The 16,051-nt window shown below is 55.0% G+C and overlaps 1 protein-coding gene across 1 annotated transcript in view; it reads right to left on the reverse strand.

Moving 5' to 3' along the window:
• The window catches only part of TMEM132E (transmembrane protein 132E), a 53,359-nt gene that overhangs the window by 4,382 nt on the left and 32,926 nt on the right, over positions 1–16,051 (reverse strand). The window contains exons 2-9 of the mRNA XM_077163272.1: positions 12,266–12,342; positions 8,779–9,709; positions 7,223–7,369; positions 6,804–6,996; positions 5,849–5,992; positions 3,344–3,549; positions 1,291–1,579; positions 207–398 (exon numbers count right to left, since the gene is read on the reverse strand). Coding sequence (XP_077019387.1) covers positions 207–398; positions 1,291–1,579; positions 3,344–3,549; positions 5,849–5,992; positions 6,804–6,996; positions 7,223–7,369; positions 8,779–9,709; positions 12,266–12,342 — 2,179 coding nt within the window. The remainder of the gene's footprint in view (positions 1–206; positions 399–1,290; positions 1,580–3,343; positions 3,550–5,848; positions 5,993–6,803; positions 6,997–7,222; positions 7,370–8,778; positions 9,710–12,265; positions 12,343–16,051) is intronic.

Consider the following 16,051-nt stretch of genomic DNA (forward strand, 5'->3'; position numbering starts at 1 on the left):
TTAGAGTGGCGGATGGAGCAGGCAAGACCATGGTCAGTCTCCCTGTGCAAATGGCGTGGGGATGGGGCAGGACAGGTGCCCAGGGCCCAAAGGTAGACAGATCTTCCATCGCCTAAAGCCTTACGGGGACTCATGGTGCAGGGGGCAGACGGAAGTCCTTCTTCCACCCCCAGACTCCATGGCTGGTAGGCTGGGCAGCCGGTTACCTGCTTGAGGAAGCTGAGGGTCTGCTGGGCAGCGGTGGTAGCCAGGATGGTGTGGCTGCTCCCGGGGCTGGGCCGCAGGGACAGGGTGAGGCTGGCCACCACCTGGGCCTGCAGCTGCGTGATGCTGACCTTCTCCTCTGTCACTGTCAGCAGTGTCTCTCCGAGCACAGCCTCTGTCAGGGGGGACACCACCTGGGGCAGAGCAGGCACGAGTGGGAGAGAGACAGGGAAGCAGTGCCCGCCCCAACTCCACCAGGAAGGAACCCCAGCCCTGCTGGAATAGGAGCCCAGAGGGGAGGGGCAGCTGGGAGCAGGATGTCTGGGCTCTGCCTTAAGTCTGGAACCAGGAACCAGAGCCCAGAGTTGGAGTGAAGGCCAGTGACACACAGGAGCCAGGCAACAACTCGGATGAGACAGATGGGCCAATTTTAAGGAAAACAGTCCTGCTCAGTGATCAATAGCAATTGATGGTCAGCCTCAATGACAGGGACGCACAAGGGAGTGGTGGGGATTGTACCCATGTAAAAGGGGCCGATGTGGGCTCCAGGTGATTACTGCCAGGTGGGAAAACAGGCCCAGTATTGCCATATTGATTTTTTTGTAAAACCAGAAGCTCAGATTTTTAAACATTCCAGTTTTATAAATGTTGAATCAGTTCTTTTACAAACAAAACATGTCTGCGGGCAGATTCCAGCCCATGTGTCACTATTTACAAACTCTTTGGTGGGTGGCGTCTACCCAGACACCCAATTGCAAAGGAGGAAGATCAAAGTTGAGTTCCTAGATCTAAGAACTGCCCTTCCTGGCCTCGAGGCCTGCTGTCTCCTCTTACCTGCGCCCCCTCCTCTATCCACACCTGCTCTCAGGGAGGGGTCTGCTTGAGATACCCACGCTAGCAGAGCGACGCAAAGTTGAAAGAGGCTGATAGGCTTTGAGCGAGAATCCTCACCAAAATTAAGCTCGAGGAGCTGGAACCTTGCTGGTGGAGTTTCAAGCAGAGAGGGAAGAGAGTGTGTTTGGGGGCTGGAGCTCTGGGGACCTGTCGGAGGAACATCCGTTGTGCCGTGGCGGAGCCCACACCAACCTTAAAGGGGGTGGTGCCGGGCTCCAGGCCTGCCAGCGTGCTGCTGTCCACCAGCTGGGCCACTCGGGGGTCGCCAACCCTCAGGAAGTCACTGACCAGGTCGGTGACCTCCACCAGCCAGTCTGGGCCCAGCATGGTGACCACCTGGTCCGTGCCCTCGGATGACGTCGTGTGGAACTGGGTGAAGACCTGCAGGGTGGCGTGCTGGTACTGCAGGGCGCAGCCCCGGCTGGCGCTCTGCCGCCGCTCTTCCTCCTCTTCCTCCTCGTCCTCACTCTCCCGGGTTGACCTGGGACAGGAAGGCACCGGGGTCAGGGCTGGTGGTCTGGTGGCGTCTCCCCTGGGCTCTGACCCGGACGGGTCGCTCCCCTCCCATCTGGCCCTGGGGGTTCATCCTCAGCTCCCCACAGGTGGAAGCTCTATAGACAGCAAGTCCCCTCCCTGGTCCCTTCCTTCTGTCTCTCATTAGTCTGGAGCCTGGAGTCGCAGCCTTTTCTCTCCTGGAAAAGGATTCTTCCCCACCTGCTCTTGTCCACCTACCGCCCCCACTGAGCTTAGCCCCTGACCGGGAAGGGCGGGAGTGAAAGGCTAACACTGCTGCATCTTCTGCAGCACTAAGTGTGCTCCTGGCGCTGTCTCGGGCTCCCCACTGCAGGAAAACTGATTCTTGTTATGTGGTGGTAGAAAGCTCAGCTGAACTGGGCCCTGTGGTTGTGTGGGAAGCAGACACTGTGAGCAGTGAACTTGGAGATTTAGCTGAGCAGATTTCTAATTCAAGTGTTAAAGGTGTGGCCTGGTTTCTTTTTTGCTGCTTAGAGTAAAACGTGAGAAGAACGAAATAAATTGAGGGAAAGTCTGTTAAGCAAAACTGAACCAGGACTTGATGACTTGGGAAATTCTCAGCCTATCCAGATTGCAAATGATGCTTAAAATTAGGATCGTTCCTAATTTTTCCAAGTCACTGTCAGGGAAGCGTGCTCTAAAGAGAAAGACAAGGGTGTGGCTGGACAACCTTTTGCTAGTGCTTCGAAAGGATCAAAAGATCAGAATATTCAAGAGAGACTCTGTAAGAAGTCCAAGATTACACAGCTAGTAAACACAGAATTAGGATTTAAATCCAGGCTGTCTAGCCTCAGAGTCCACTATACTCTCACTAGCCCACAGCTATCCGCATGCCCTGTTAGCTGATCGGAAATGCAGAATAACAAGTTCCACCCCAGACTCACTGAATCAGAATCTGCGTTTTTAGCAAAAGTCCCAGATGATTTATGTGCACATTAAAGTTTGTGAAGTTCTGACTATAAAGTTTGTGAGGTTCTGACTATACTACCTTGCTTTTCTAAATCTCTGCTGAGTTGAACTTGGCCCCCGTTTCTCTTACCCCCGGCTTTTCTCTCCAGCCCCACACTCCTCCTGCTTTCAGCAGCCTGCCACTTTTCTTCTCTACTCTTCCCTGCCGGGCCTTTCTTTCCAGCATCTTTGAGTGGAGGAGTGGAGTGTGGTGAGTATGTGCTCCCCAGACGGGCGCTTGGGTATGTGAGGCTGTATCCCAGTGAGGCAGCCCTGGTGTGAGTCACGGTGTGCCTGGGCTTAGGGGCTCACGAGTGTGCCCTAGCATGCCCCTGCTGAGGCACAGCTGTGCATGCTCCTCTCTCGTATGTCTGCACTGTTTTGTCTGTCTGACTGCTCTCGGTGTCTCCCCAGCTAGCTCCTTTCTACTCATCCTTTAAGAATTAGCTCAAGGGTCACCTCTTTCAGGAAGCCTGCTTTGACTTCTGGAGGAAGGGGGTGTTCTCTCTTTGAGCTACTTGTTTCAGGTGTTCCAACTACCACCATGTTACACTGGGGGTTCATGACTGCCTCCCCAGCTGGGCCAGGTACTGCCTACACTCACATCCATGTCTCAAGCACCAATCAGTACCCAGCATATAGAAGTTGCTCATTAAGGGTTTGTTGATTGCCTAACTGACCTGTTGACTGGTGACTGTGTAACCCTAGAGCCTTACACACACACGCACTGCCACTGTATCTGCTGAGTGGGGAGGGGCCGTACCTCCGGTCGGGGAGGATAGGTACCCTCCAGCCCTTCACTTGGCTGAGACGGGCATCTGAGAGCTCGATGTGCAGGGGCAGCTTGGGCACCCAGACCGTCATCTCCAGGGGGGCATTGAGGATGTCGTAGCGGAAGGTGACCCTGGCGTTCATGGACCCTCGCGACTCCTTCCCGCTCACAAACACGTAGTCACAGCTGCTGGACACCTGGGGGAGGGGAGGGGCAGTTGGCATTCTTGCCACACAGGTCTTCCTGCAGGACAGTATGGGGACTTTGGTCTCATAGGCAGGGCTGGGAAGGCCACAGGAGAATGTGCCAGTCTGAGGAGGCCGAAATGGGAGGACCCGCGGGAGAGGCTGCTAATTCCTCTGAGAGGCAGCAGCTTCAGCATGTCCCTGCTTCCACATTTCCAGAGATCATCTCTTGCTGACCATGGTGGGAATGTTTTATTCCCTGGTGAGGAGCCAACAGGCAAATGTCTTTATATAGGGGCTCCTCCCAGGGCCTGCCCCCGCTCCAGATGTGTGAGAGGTAGGACCCTCGGTGGGAGGGAAGAGCAGCCTGCGCTGAGCACTTGACTGGGCAGGGAGGAAGCAGCGATGGAGTGGATGGGGGTGAGAAGAACGAGCAGCTGGCTAATTACAGGTTGGGGGGGGTTATGCTAACCAGGTGTGGAGATGATGGAAAAGGGGGAGGCAAAAATCAGGGCTGGATAACTGCAGGCACAGACATGTGGATGGTTGCCACCAACGGGCATGGCTTTTGCATGCCCACCTGGATACCAACTTGGATTTTGACAAGTTTCCTGGATGGGCACATGGCTGCAGAACACAGCTTGGCGGACATCTGTGCCCACTCAGAGGTGTCCCTGCCAGTCCTGAAGGGCAGATGTGGATGGGTGTATGTGTTAAATGGGCTCACGTACACACCTGGCACACTTGGAGTGGCTACTGCTGGTGTACACCCGTGGGTGCACACATGGGGGACCCAAATGTTTGGGAGAGGGTCTGTCATGCTGGATGGTGAGATCATGCTCTGCGGGGAAAGGGTGCTGGGGCTAGCCCCATCCATAGAGATGAGCCCCTGGCCTGTCCCAGTCCCCTGAAGGCCTCATCTCCGAGTGGTGGGCGGAAGCAGGTGGGGACGGCAGCCCTGCCAGAAATGCTGATTTCCTGCTTCAAAAGGCAGAGGATTGCATCTGAGGGCTGGCAGATTCCATTTAGAATGTTGGCAAACTCCATAAAGAATCTGACTGTTTCACCAAGAATTGTAACAAATTCCATTTAGGATCTTCACTAATTCCCTCTGGCATCCGAGCCATCTTGATTTTGCTTTGGTCTGCTCTGGGCTGGGGTGGGTGGGGAGGTGGAGTCAGAGGAAGGTGCCAGCTGAGGCTCCTGGGTGCATGTCCATTTCTTCCCGAGCAGTGGAGAGCCCAGGGGCCTGTGGCAAGCCGCCTACTGCTAAGCCGGTGATGGCGGCATGGTACCCAGCCTCCCTCCCCGGGCCTCTTAGAAAGCATTCTTCCTGAGGGCATCCCAGAACCAGAGAGAGCCAGAGGCAGACAGTAGAGAGAGAGTGAGGGAGTCCGAGTGAGCAGGAGAAGAGCACACTCGTCCCACTCCTTCTGCCCTCCTTCCAGGTGAATTACTGGTACAGAAAGCAGAGCCAGTTGTCTCATTTTTTTTTTATTTTGGGCACCTGCTGGAGGCTGGCGCGGCAAACGGCCTGCCTACCACACAGGTACCAGGGCCAGACATCCTGTCACACTGCAGTCCGCTCCACTGTGCACCCCGCCATCTCACCTCTGACCCACGCTCCAGAGCCAAGGGAGGGGGACATCGGGAGGCCCTCCTGCTGAGGTGGCAAACTGGGCCATTTGAGTCAGAAAAATGTCCTAATTCCTGGGTTGTGGAGGATCCATGGCCCAGAGGGGGTCCCTGGGAAGGGGCTTAGGGAGGGGGTTCATGGCTGGTGGGAGGGGTGGGTACTGGGGCTTCAGCAGTCGGAGGAGTTGGGGTGTGTGTACTGGGAATGGGCTTCCCTTACACAGCTTTTACTCCTGGCCTACTCACCTGCTTCCTTAGGCTTCCTCTGAACTTGATTTCCTCCATTTGCTCACCAGCCCCTTGGTTTCAGGGTATGTTTTGAGGAGAACACTCTCTCACTGGTGCCCTGGTGTCTTGCTGAGTGTCTTTCACGCAGCAGGGGCTCAATAGCTATTTGCTGGATTGAGTTCAAGCCGTCCACACTGCCTTCTCCTCACTGGCCTGCCTAATGGTATCTTCCCTACTCCTACAGGAAGCTCTCCAGGATCGGCAGGAGCAGTACCTACAGCTCACTCAGGCTGGATACAGGGTGTCCACAGCTCTTCTCCTGTCCCTGCGACTTCCCATTTCCCAGGCCTTCCAAGGGGACCTGCCTGGAATGTGAATTTCCCTCTGGATTGGGGTTCCACTCCCCTTGAATGTCTGAGACCTCCTTCCCCACCTCCAGGAAGCCCACCTTAATGATGTCCTCGTTGTCAGACTCACACTCCACAAGGGCGGAGACGTCCAGGACGAGGCCGGTCACCTCGATGGCGATGACCTTGACGGGGATGGCCACTGTCCGGCCGGTCAGGATGGCCGTGTTGATGATCTCTGTGTCCTGCGGGGGTAAGGGAGCGTGAGGTTCTGCTGGGCCAGGGTGCTGGTCCTTCTTGGCTTCTCTGGGCCACGCAGCTGGGGCCCAGCTCCTGGCTGCCCCCACTCCTCAGGTGCATGCCCTCCCCAGGGACACACTCTTAAGCCTGTGCAGGGATCTGCACCCACACAGACTCAGGCTCCCTCTCACGTGGTCTGCTCACCTGGACTCCTGCAAGATCCTCTAGGGCCCACCCCCACCCCCACCCTCTGCTGCCAGCCCTCTACCATTGTCTCTTAAAAGTGTTCCCTGCTCCTCCAGACGCACATAACATCTAATATGTCTGCAGCTTGGACCTGGGCTGTCCCCACGTTCCCTTGACCATTCACAGTGTGCCTGGGCTAGGCAGACAACCACTCCGGCTGCCATCCCACCCCACTGCACTCCCTTTCTGACCGTATGGCTCCTTTGAAACGACTCACCTTCCCCACCCCTATAATCCCTCTGCCTAGCGCACACTTCTCATCCTCTGTAATTGGGGCTAGGCCTTCTTCCCACGTGACCTTCAAAGCTCAACCTAATGGCCATGTCTAAGAACCTTCCCTGAGGCCCCTGTGTGGGTGACCTTGCCCACATCCACCTGCCTCAGCATCTCCTGTACTCCCCCATGTTTGGCACAGAGTCCAGCCTGCCCCTGGAATAGTGCGCACACAGGCACATTGGTACGTGTGCACTCTTAGGGGCAGGAGGCAGCCATACACTCAGGCTCACATGCACGTGCACTTGAGCACACACATACACACCCGTCTCCTGGCCCAGTCGCCTGTCCACTCACCATGGCCAGGGGCAGGATGGCTTGCACGTCCCGCTGGATGACCGTCAGCTCGGTCACGGCCCGCTCCAGGTCGGCCAGGGCGCCGTGGCCACGGTAGTCTATGTGCCACATGATCCTCCGCTTGACGGACTGGCTGGTGAAGTTCTCCATCTCGAAGTCCAGCTGCAGGATCTCCAGGGGCCCCTGGGCCTCCCTGCTGGGGACGAGGGAAGGAAGGAGAACAGAGGATGGAGGGCTGGGAGCAGCCTGTTCCCACCCAAACCAGAGCCCCCCTCCTCGGGATCCTTCCTAGGGCCCAGACCCCAGTGTCCCCATAAACCAAGTCCTAGCCCTCTGCAAAGGCCATCCCCGCACCCTGAGCAAGATTTCCCCACTCTTCCCAGGTGTCTTTCCTGCAAAGGATGCCCCCTCAGGCTCACTTGGGAGGCAAGGGCGTGTCCTGGGCCCAGGCCACGTCCACGGTGGCTGTTGAGTGCTTTGCCCCAGTCAGCAGCTCTGAGGTCACATGCCACTGGCCACTCCGTGACTTGGTGCCTAGTAGGGTCACTCCTTTCTTGGCCTTCACCCTGGGGACAAAGGGGCAGGAAGAACAGGTAGAGGGTCAGGTAAGGGCCCAAAAGCACCTGCCTGGCCAAGAGCCCTGAGTTCTAGACTCACTGTTTGAAACTGATTTGGGGAATCTGGTATCATGTAGCTGAAGCCCCTCACCCGTACTGGAAGATGCCATCACTTCTAGCATATCCCTGCCAAGTGGCTAACCTCCACTTGTATACCTTATTGGCAGGAAACTCACTACTTCTGAACACATCCCATTCCACTTCCAGAAAGTCTCTAATGGTTAGAAACTGCTTCCCTATATTTAGAAACATGGTCATGGGTTCTGCCGGGAGAAGAGAGAACAACTAATTCCCCCCCTTTTAAATTGTGACAGTTCTTCTGATAGCTTGAGAGTTGAGCAGGTGTTCTCTGAGTCTTCTCTTTCCTAGGCCTAAAAATTTTCCATTTTGTCCAGTTGTTGCTTTTTGCCATAGTTTCAAGTTATCTCATGTCCTAGTCTCTCCTCTGGATGTTGTGAATACATAATGTGGAACATTCTATACTAAAAAGAAAACTGTGCTCTAACACTGAAGAAAGCAGGGTGATTATCACCTCCATAATTCTATATCCTATACCCCTATTAATGCAGCCCAAGATGTCTGATGACCAGTTTAACTCATTCATATTCAGCTGTCAACCATTGAATCAGGCATGGTGCCTTCCAGGAAAATTTGAACTTCAGGTGGTACATTTAGGAGAGAAGGCAATCATTAATTCAAAGAAGTTGGAGAATAATGGTGATGTTTCTGGTCCCATGCAGAATGGTTGAGGGGGAGGGCCTCTTGGTGGGTCCTTTTGTATGTCACCCACATGCCTCCAATCATGACCTCCTACTATAAGACATTATATTCTGTGGGGATGTGATAAGATTTAAGGTATTTCTGAATTCATGAACTATATCCAGCTCAAGGTATAAAAAGAGCTGAGACTCCTGAAAATTTTTCTCCTAATTTCAGGATTGGGGCAAAATGTCCTGATGCATGTACACATTCTTGTCCATCTTTTTGCTCCCAGCCACAGGGCTGCTCTCTGATCTCTTCTTGGGCCTCAGTCTCATCTGTAAAATGGGAGCGTTGTATCAGCTGTTGTCTAAGGACCCTTCCAGCTTCAGCTCTATCATTTCAGACATCTCTGCCTGTGAAAACTAACATGTCTGCTTTTACCATGATGCCAAATTGGCGAAGTATGGAGGCAGGGGCAGGACTTTTTGTTCCCATTAGGCAGATAATAACACTGGGGTTCAAATAAGTGGGGTGTCTTCCTGAGGTTGCTCGAGTGATCAGTGGAAGAGCTGGGGTTAGGACAACGGATGGGCAGGCTGTTGATCTTGGAAGGGAAGCTAGTCTCTCCCCACCCCTAGACCCACAGTCCTCCCTACCTGAGGGTGAAATGCTCCACGCTGGGGCTGGAGGGGGAGGAGGAGTTGGGGTAGAGGTAGAGGAGGATGCTGAGCACTTCCCCGGGCTTGAGGGGCCGATCTGGGAGGCGGATCATCAGGTTGCTGTCCAGCCGGTGCTCCTGCAGGGGCCTCCTGGGGGGCGGACGGAACAGGCTGATGCTCCCGATGCGCAGCAGGGGGTGCTGGGTAGGGCTCTCGGCGCGGGCCCCGGCTCCGGGCCCGGCCCCACGACGGGCTCCCCCGCAGCCCCCCGACGCATCTGGCGCGTGGAGCGTGTAGTAGAGCTCGGCCTGCTGGCTCTCCCCGGCCGCCTCGAGCTCCAGGCCGTCGGGAGACTTGCGGCGGGCGGCGGGCGGCGCGGCGGGGGCCGGGGGCCCGAACCAGGCCAGGGGCAGCTCCGCCCGCACGAGGCAGGTGGCCAGGCCCCCGCTGAGGCGGCAGGAGCTCTTGACCTCCCGGGCGTCCCGGAAGGCGTGCAGGCGGACGCAGGGCAGCCGCTCGGTGGCGCCGAAGTCGTCCCAGTCCCGGCCGGCCACGTAGAACAGCACCTGGGCCACGGGCTGCGAGGCAGGCACGCGGGCGCGCACGATGAAGGCCCGCACCTTCCAGTTGACCGTCAGGCGCTCGGGGACGTCCAGGGTGCTGGACGGCTGCAGGAGCTCCCGGGCCACCACCTGGCTGGCGCTGAAGGGCCCCAGGGAGACGTTGAGGACCGGCAGCTCCTTGGTCTGGAACACCACGAAGGGCTCGGAGCGCTGCAGGGAGCCGTTGGCGGCGGCGGGCGGCGGGGGCCGCGCGTCGCGCAGGAAGAAGGCCAGCCGCGTGTGCGACAGGCGGTAGCTGACCGGCAGCACCGGGCTGGCCTGCGGCCCCGGCGGGCTGGGGCTGGCTGGGTGCGAGCGGCCAGAGGCTGGGGGCAGAGGAAAGAGGCCCAGAGTGGTCAGGAGAGGCCGGTGCTCGCGCCCCACGCGCCAGCCCCCGTTCCCCCCCCTCACTAAGGGTGCTCCCACTCTGCAAGCTGGAGGGGCTCAGTGGCTGCTCTCCCTTCTCGGTGGGCCCTGGAGCGGGGCTCCTGGGCTCCCGTGCCTGCCTCCCCCATTGCGGGAGTGAGAATTGCCCTCTCTCTGCTGCTTCGGTTCCTTATCTGTAAAATAGGGGTAAAGCTAATCCCAGGGCGGAGCACTGAGAGGCTTTAACAAGGTTGAGACCTTGGTGTCCTCATCTGTGAAATGAGTATAAAATTGTTCTCACCTCCAAGTGCCCTTGTGTGCATAAAGGGCTGACTGCGGTCAGGCACCAAGGAAGTGTTAGCTCTTACTATTATCCCTGGGTGCTTTCCAGTGCTGGGGTCCTTCTTTTACTGATAATCCTTTGAGGTGGATGTTACTATCATCTCCATTTATTCAGCCAGTTTTCTACCAATAACTTCTATTTTTTGAGGGCCTATTATATCCCACAGATGGAGGAACCAAGCTGCAGGATGCCTAAATAATGTACCCAAGTCATATGGGAAAAGGGGTCAGTAGAGGGATTAGAACCTGGGACCACCTGACTTCCAAACCTGAGCCTTGACTATAGCATCAGCTGCCTCTGAATGGTCCAGCGTCCCCAGCGGATCCTGTAACCACCCTCCACCCCCACTTGCCAGGTATGATATAAACAAGGAATCTTGTTCTCAGTCTCCCAATCCCGAATGTGGGCTTCGTGTTTGACTTCTCCCTCCTCTCGGCCCTCTTCCCTTACCCATCTAGGAAGCCATCAAGTTTTAGCAATTCCATCTCTTGACTTGTCCTAGACTCTCCTCTCTCCTCTATCCCCCAGGCCTCTGCCCCAGTTCTGGTCTCTAACACCTCCCAACTGGGTCTTCTGCCTGTCCCTGTCCCCCGCACTCAGGCATCCCCCCAGCCCCCACCCCGTAGCAGCCAGAGTGGGCTTCCTTTAGACAGGTCTGACCTTGTCACTCCCTCATTTCCAGCTCAAAATCTATTTGCCACTGTCAAGGTACAGGAAAGACCCACGATATAGGTGTGAGGTTTGCGATCCAATTCTGGACCTTCCCATGGACACCCTGAGTCATGCTTCTACTTCTAAAATCAAAATAATAAAAATGATGGTCGCACTGAGTACTTTGCAGTTATTTTCTTCATTTTTGAGAATCAAACTTCATAGATTATGCACTTCATAAATTATGCAACACGATGCAAATATGTTATTAATATCCCAACTCACTTTGGGCCTGAGCAAGGCATTCAGGGCCATCTTCAGTGTGGCTCCAGTTTCCCCGTTCCCCTAAGACTCCCCTCTCCAAGCTCTGGCTTCCAGCCTAACTGCATAGCTGACTGATGTTAGCCCTCACTGATGCGGGCTCTTCTCCCTCCTTTCCTCGTGCTGTGTCCTCCATATGGTATTCTCTTCTTTTCTCATACCTACACAGTCTAACTGGAATCTTCCTTCAAGCCCAGCTGGAATGCCACCTCCTCCAGGAAGTCCTCCACAATAATGGGACTTCAACCCAGAATTTCATCAGACCTTTGTCCTCAGTGATGGGACTTGTTAACACTCTGCCTTGTGAGGGTTAGTTATCTACAGAACCCTGTACCAGCAAGCATTCAACAAATCACAGCTGATCTACACTGAGGGATTCCACAGAAAACTGTGTCCCAAGGAGGAGATTCCTAGTCAATACTATGACACTTCCTTGCAGTTTATGCATATTCATCATTTTATCACTGTCAATTAAACCTCGACAATTTCACAAACATCCAAAGCCAATTCCTCATAAATGCAATGAACTAAAAATTCCCTACTCTTGATGCTCCAGTGTCGAGGTTATGTCTTTTTGTCTAAATTTGTGGTTTGATTTCCTTATTTGAAAAATGAAGAAATTGGCTTGGGGGGGTGGCAAAGGTGTTTGGGGTCAGGTGTTCTGAGAGAAGTGACACTTGGTGTCACCCTTCCCCCTTAGGACTCCTTCTGAGGATGAGCTTGGAAAACCGCCAGACTGTGTTCCCCTTGGGAAGCCCATATCTTTACCACCAGAGTGCCTGCCTTCCCTCCATTCCCAGGAGAACCCAGCTTCCATACCCCTTTTCCCCCACTAGATACTCTGCGCTCTACAAGAAATGGCCGGCTGCTGACAGTGGGGTAGAGGTGGCCACCGGAGTGTAAGCGAGAACGGGAAGATGTTTGCAGAGATGGAACGCATCTTCCTGGCTGGCCCCTGGAATTCCTGTCCCAGTTACCCTTGGAGTCTCTGAGAATGTGTCCTTGCTGCCCAGGGTGGGGGGTCGGGTAGGCTGGCCCCAAAGCATGCATGTGGGAGTCCAGGGTAGTGACTTAAGCTGGGTACAATAGCCAAGCCTCTGCTTTAGAAGGAACAGAAAACATGCAGACAGGCAGAGGGTTCAGGGGATTCAAGTTCAAGGCCTCTCTCTGCCAAAGACTCATTGGGCAAGTTGCTTCTCACCTCTGAGTTTCATTTTCCACTTGTAAAACTGAGGAGGTGACATCAGCCCTACCTCCTCAGGGGATGTTGGACTGTAGCTAAAAGACAAGGGGGAGGGTGTTTTCTGTAATCTGCAGGTGTGGATGTCAGTGTAGTGAGTCCTGGGGCGGAACTGGGGAGGGGCGGCTGTGCTTGTCTGTCCGGCTGTGGTCAGTGAGTTGTAAGTGCTGACTCTCCAGGCCCAGGAGGCAGGGTGGGGACGGGGAAGGTTAGAACCGCTGACACTGCCCTCTCTTATCCATCCCCAGGGGACCCGAGAGGCTGCTAAGTAGCACTTAGTTCCTTTTTTCCCCTCTCCCCATCCTAACCTCAGACCATCTGGACACCTCGAAGTCACTGTGGGACAGAGGTTACCAGATGGACCCTGGACTCAGAGGGGCGGGAAGGAAAGGACTGGAATTTGCATGCCTCTCCAACCCCCAACCCTGGAATGGGAAGCTGGTCTGGCAAAGCCAAAATCTATTAGGTTAAATCATCCTTGTTCTTTTTTGAATATGTTAAAATAATGTCCTTGCCGCCGGGCCTTTGCATTTGTTGTTTTTTTTTTCTGCCTGGAACTTTCTTCCCCCGATATTCATGTGGTTTTCTCTCTCTGCCTCTCTCACTTTCTAGTCCATGTTCGTCAGCCGTGATCAACCTACCTCAAGCAGCACCCCTGCCCCACTGGCCCACCCTTGATCTCTCTCCATTCCTTTCCTGTTTTATCTTCTTCATAGCACTTAACCACCACCGAATTTTAATTATATCATGCACTTGTTGATTCTGCCAACTAGATTTTAATCTCCACAAGGACAACAACTTTGCTTTGCTCCTTGCTATATCCCCAGGGCTTGGAAGAGGCCCGGCACATAGTAGGATCTCAACGAGTTTTTATTAAATGACGGAATGGTTTGAATAAGCTGTAGCACTAACTGGGCTGTTGTGGGGCTAGTGAGGTCCTGGTCAACGGGGCATTGCAGAGGTGACAGGGTGACCACTTGATCAGTTGCACTAGGGCAAAGGGGGAGGGTTCCAGGCATTGGGCTAGGGTCTCTTGATCCCTCTCTGCACCCCCACAAATAAAGAAACTAAGTTTCTTAAAGAGAAAGTGACTTCTCTTATGAAAACAGTGAGCATTCAGAAAGGAGAGCCAAAAAGACATTAAGATACTACAATTTTCCTATTTATGTCAGTGTGACACGTAGCACCCCCCCTCCTACCACCTCTGTGAATGTCAGGGAAGGGTTCCTGAGACGCTAGCACTAGTCTCCGCTCTCCCACTTACTTGTTCTGGGGCCTAAGGAAGCAGCTTTGCCTCTTTGGTCCCCAGTCTCCCAGGAGACAGACATGGATACGCTTGGAGAAAGGGGAGTTGAGACTGGTGGCATCAGCATTTGGCTCCATGAACTTTTCGGAGATGCTGGGTATGCAAATGTGTGTGCTTGTGTGTTAGAGGATACCCATGTGTGTGCGCTAACACACATGTATTACTTAGCACAGAGCTCTGATGTCCAGACATCATGGAGCACAAAATGGGCTTGGGGAGGAAAAGGGGAGAAGGGGAGGTCAAAATAGGGACCGAGCTCAGGCCAGGTTCAGAGGTAAGGCCAGGGTGGAAGTGACAGCCTGAGCCTACCAGCCCCAGATACACTCAACACCAAGCAGTGGGACCCCAGACTGCCCCAGGAGTGTGCACACACCATGCACACACACACTCAGGCTCACGCAGGCTGGCACAAGCCTGCCCCTCGGACTTTACACCAGGCTGCCGTAACAATTCTGTGGGCTTCCCTGCTTGCTTGGGATTCTTAGTACCACCTTCCCGTCAGCCACCTCAGTTCTGCTTGTGAGCAGCAGCTGGTTTCCCCTCTGTCTATGCAGCCTCGGGCCTCAGGGATCACCGCTTCTTATTTGGGGCCAGCCCTGGGACCCCCTTCCCTGGAGCGATCTCATATGGAAAGGGTTTCTCCAGGTCTCTGGCTCCTGATGGGGATTGGCTAGTTCTGCCCCTCACAGCCTCAGTTTCCCCAGGAAGACGCAGAGACACCAGACTGGGAAACAGGATGGGAAGGCAAGCTGGGACTGTGCAGCTTCTGTTACAGCCTGAGACCTTCTCATCCCTGGCCTGACCGTGCTGAGCTTGCGACCCTTTACGGCCGAGCGGCGCCGGCTCCTTCCTCCCCACAGCCCCGGGAGGACCCGGCCAGCTCTTTACAACAACTTGCTGTCCTAGGTTGTAAAGAATGTATCCGAGGGTGGGAGACTCATTTCGAACATGGCATGCCTCACCTCCTGTCACCCCAAATCCCTCTCCCACCAGCACCCCTGGGCACTGACCTGCCCGGCCTCCAGGGACTCAGGAGTGTGCCAGGAGCACTTCAGGGGCCCACTTTGCCGGGAGGCTGGTGGCCTTCGTCCCTCCCCTGGCTCCCTGGGGCCCTGCAGAAGGGCATTCGCTGGGCCTGAGAGAAGGCCTGCATATGGGGAGGGGCCTGCCCTCCCCTCCTCCCGGGCCGGATGGCTCCATTGCCTCCTCCCTGAAGCTTTCCTGGCCCCTCTCACTGCCACCACCCTGCTTAGGTAGGCAGCTCTTCTTCCTCTCTGCTACTGTCTGCTCTGTCCCCTACACCCCCTGCTGGACTAGGGGTGTTGTGCTAGCAGGAACGTGAAATGCAAATTATGCACAAGCCATCTCTTGTCTCCTCAGTCATTTCTATGAGTGCTCCCTGGGCCGCAAGACACTGACCCAGGGGCTCCTTTGCTGTGCAAAGGTCTCTCAGGCTGCCGCCAACACCAAAGGCAGGAACTTGTTTACTCTTTGCCTTTCCAGCTAGGTTGAGATGTGGGCCGATGGTAAGTCTGAGCCAGCTTTGCACAGGACAAAGTATGACACGTAGTAGGTGCCTAACACATTTCAATTCTAACCCCTGGGGTGCCTGCCCAGGGCCCTGAGTTTCTCCTTCAGCGTGGGACAGAGCCCCACATCTTCCATCTCGGTCTGTCCCATCAGGGAGCACAGTTGGGGCCCTCTGGCCACCCCCAGACATTCCCACCTCACCCCCAGGCCTTCCCACCCTTACTGAATAGATAATGAATCTGTCTGGAGCCTGGGACCAGGGACCCCCGGGGGTGGGGGCGCCTCTGTCCCTCTCTGCTTCTAATCAAGATCAGATGCTTCCCGCTTCTACCTCTAATTGTTCCTAAATTAAAACTAATCGCTGGTAAATCAGAAAAAAAACTGTCATTAGCTTTGGTGAGTGTGAGGCTGAGGGGCACAGTGGGGCGTGCCAGCAAGGTTCATGGGCAGGTGGGGCCGCACTGGGAGAGGGCTCGGCTGGCTCACCTCTCACGCACGTGCTTGTGTGCGTGTATGTGTGTGTGTATGTGAGAGAGGGACAGACAGACAGGCGCACACACACACATATACACACACAGACACCAGGTGTCCATGTTCGGGTATCTTCTAGCGCAGTGCTCCTGAATTTGCGTGAATACATGAATCAGCTGGAACAAAAAACAAGCACAGCAAATGGATTCTAGGGCCCAACCCAGGCTTACACAGAACTTCCAGGGGAGAGACCTGGACCAAGTCTGTCAAAGCACTGAATGGTTGAGAGAAGCAAGAGCCCTGATCATTGCAGATGCTGAGGGTCCAGGGGCCGAGTGGTCCATGACCAAAAGGACTGTGCTCCCAGGGTCCCCTCCCCCATGCTGGTCTCCAGGACTGGCCTGGGGAAACATCCCTGGCCCGCGAGAGCTGCAATGACA

The sequence above is a fragment of the Tamandua tetradactyla genome, chromosome 6, assembly GCF_023851605.1.
Source record: "Tamandua tetradactyla isolate mTamTet1 chromosome 6, mTamTet1.pri, whole genome shotgun sequence".
Classification (NCBI taxonomy): Eukaryota; Metazoa; Chordata; class Mammalia; order Pilosa; family Myrmecophagidae; genus Tamandua; species Tamandua tetradactyla.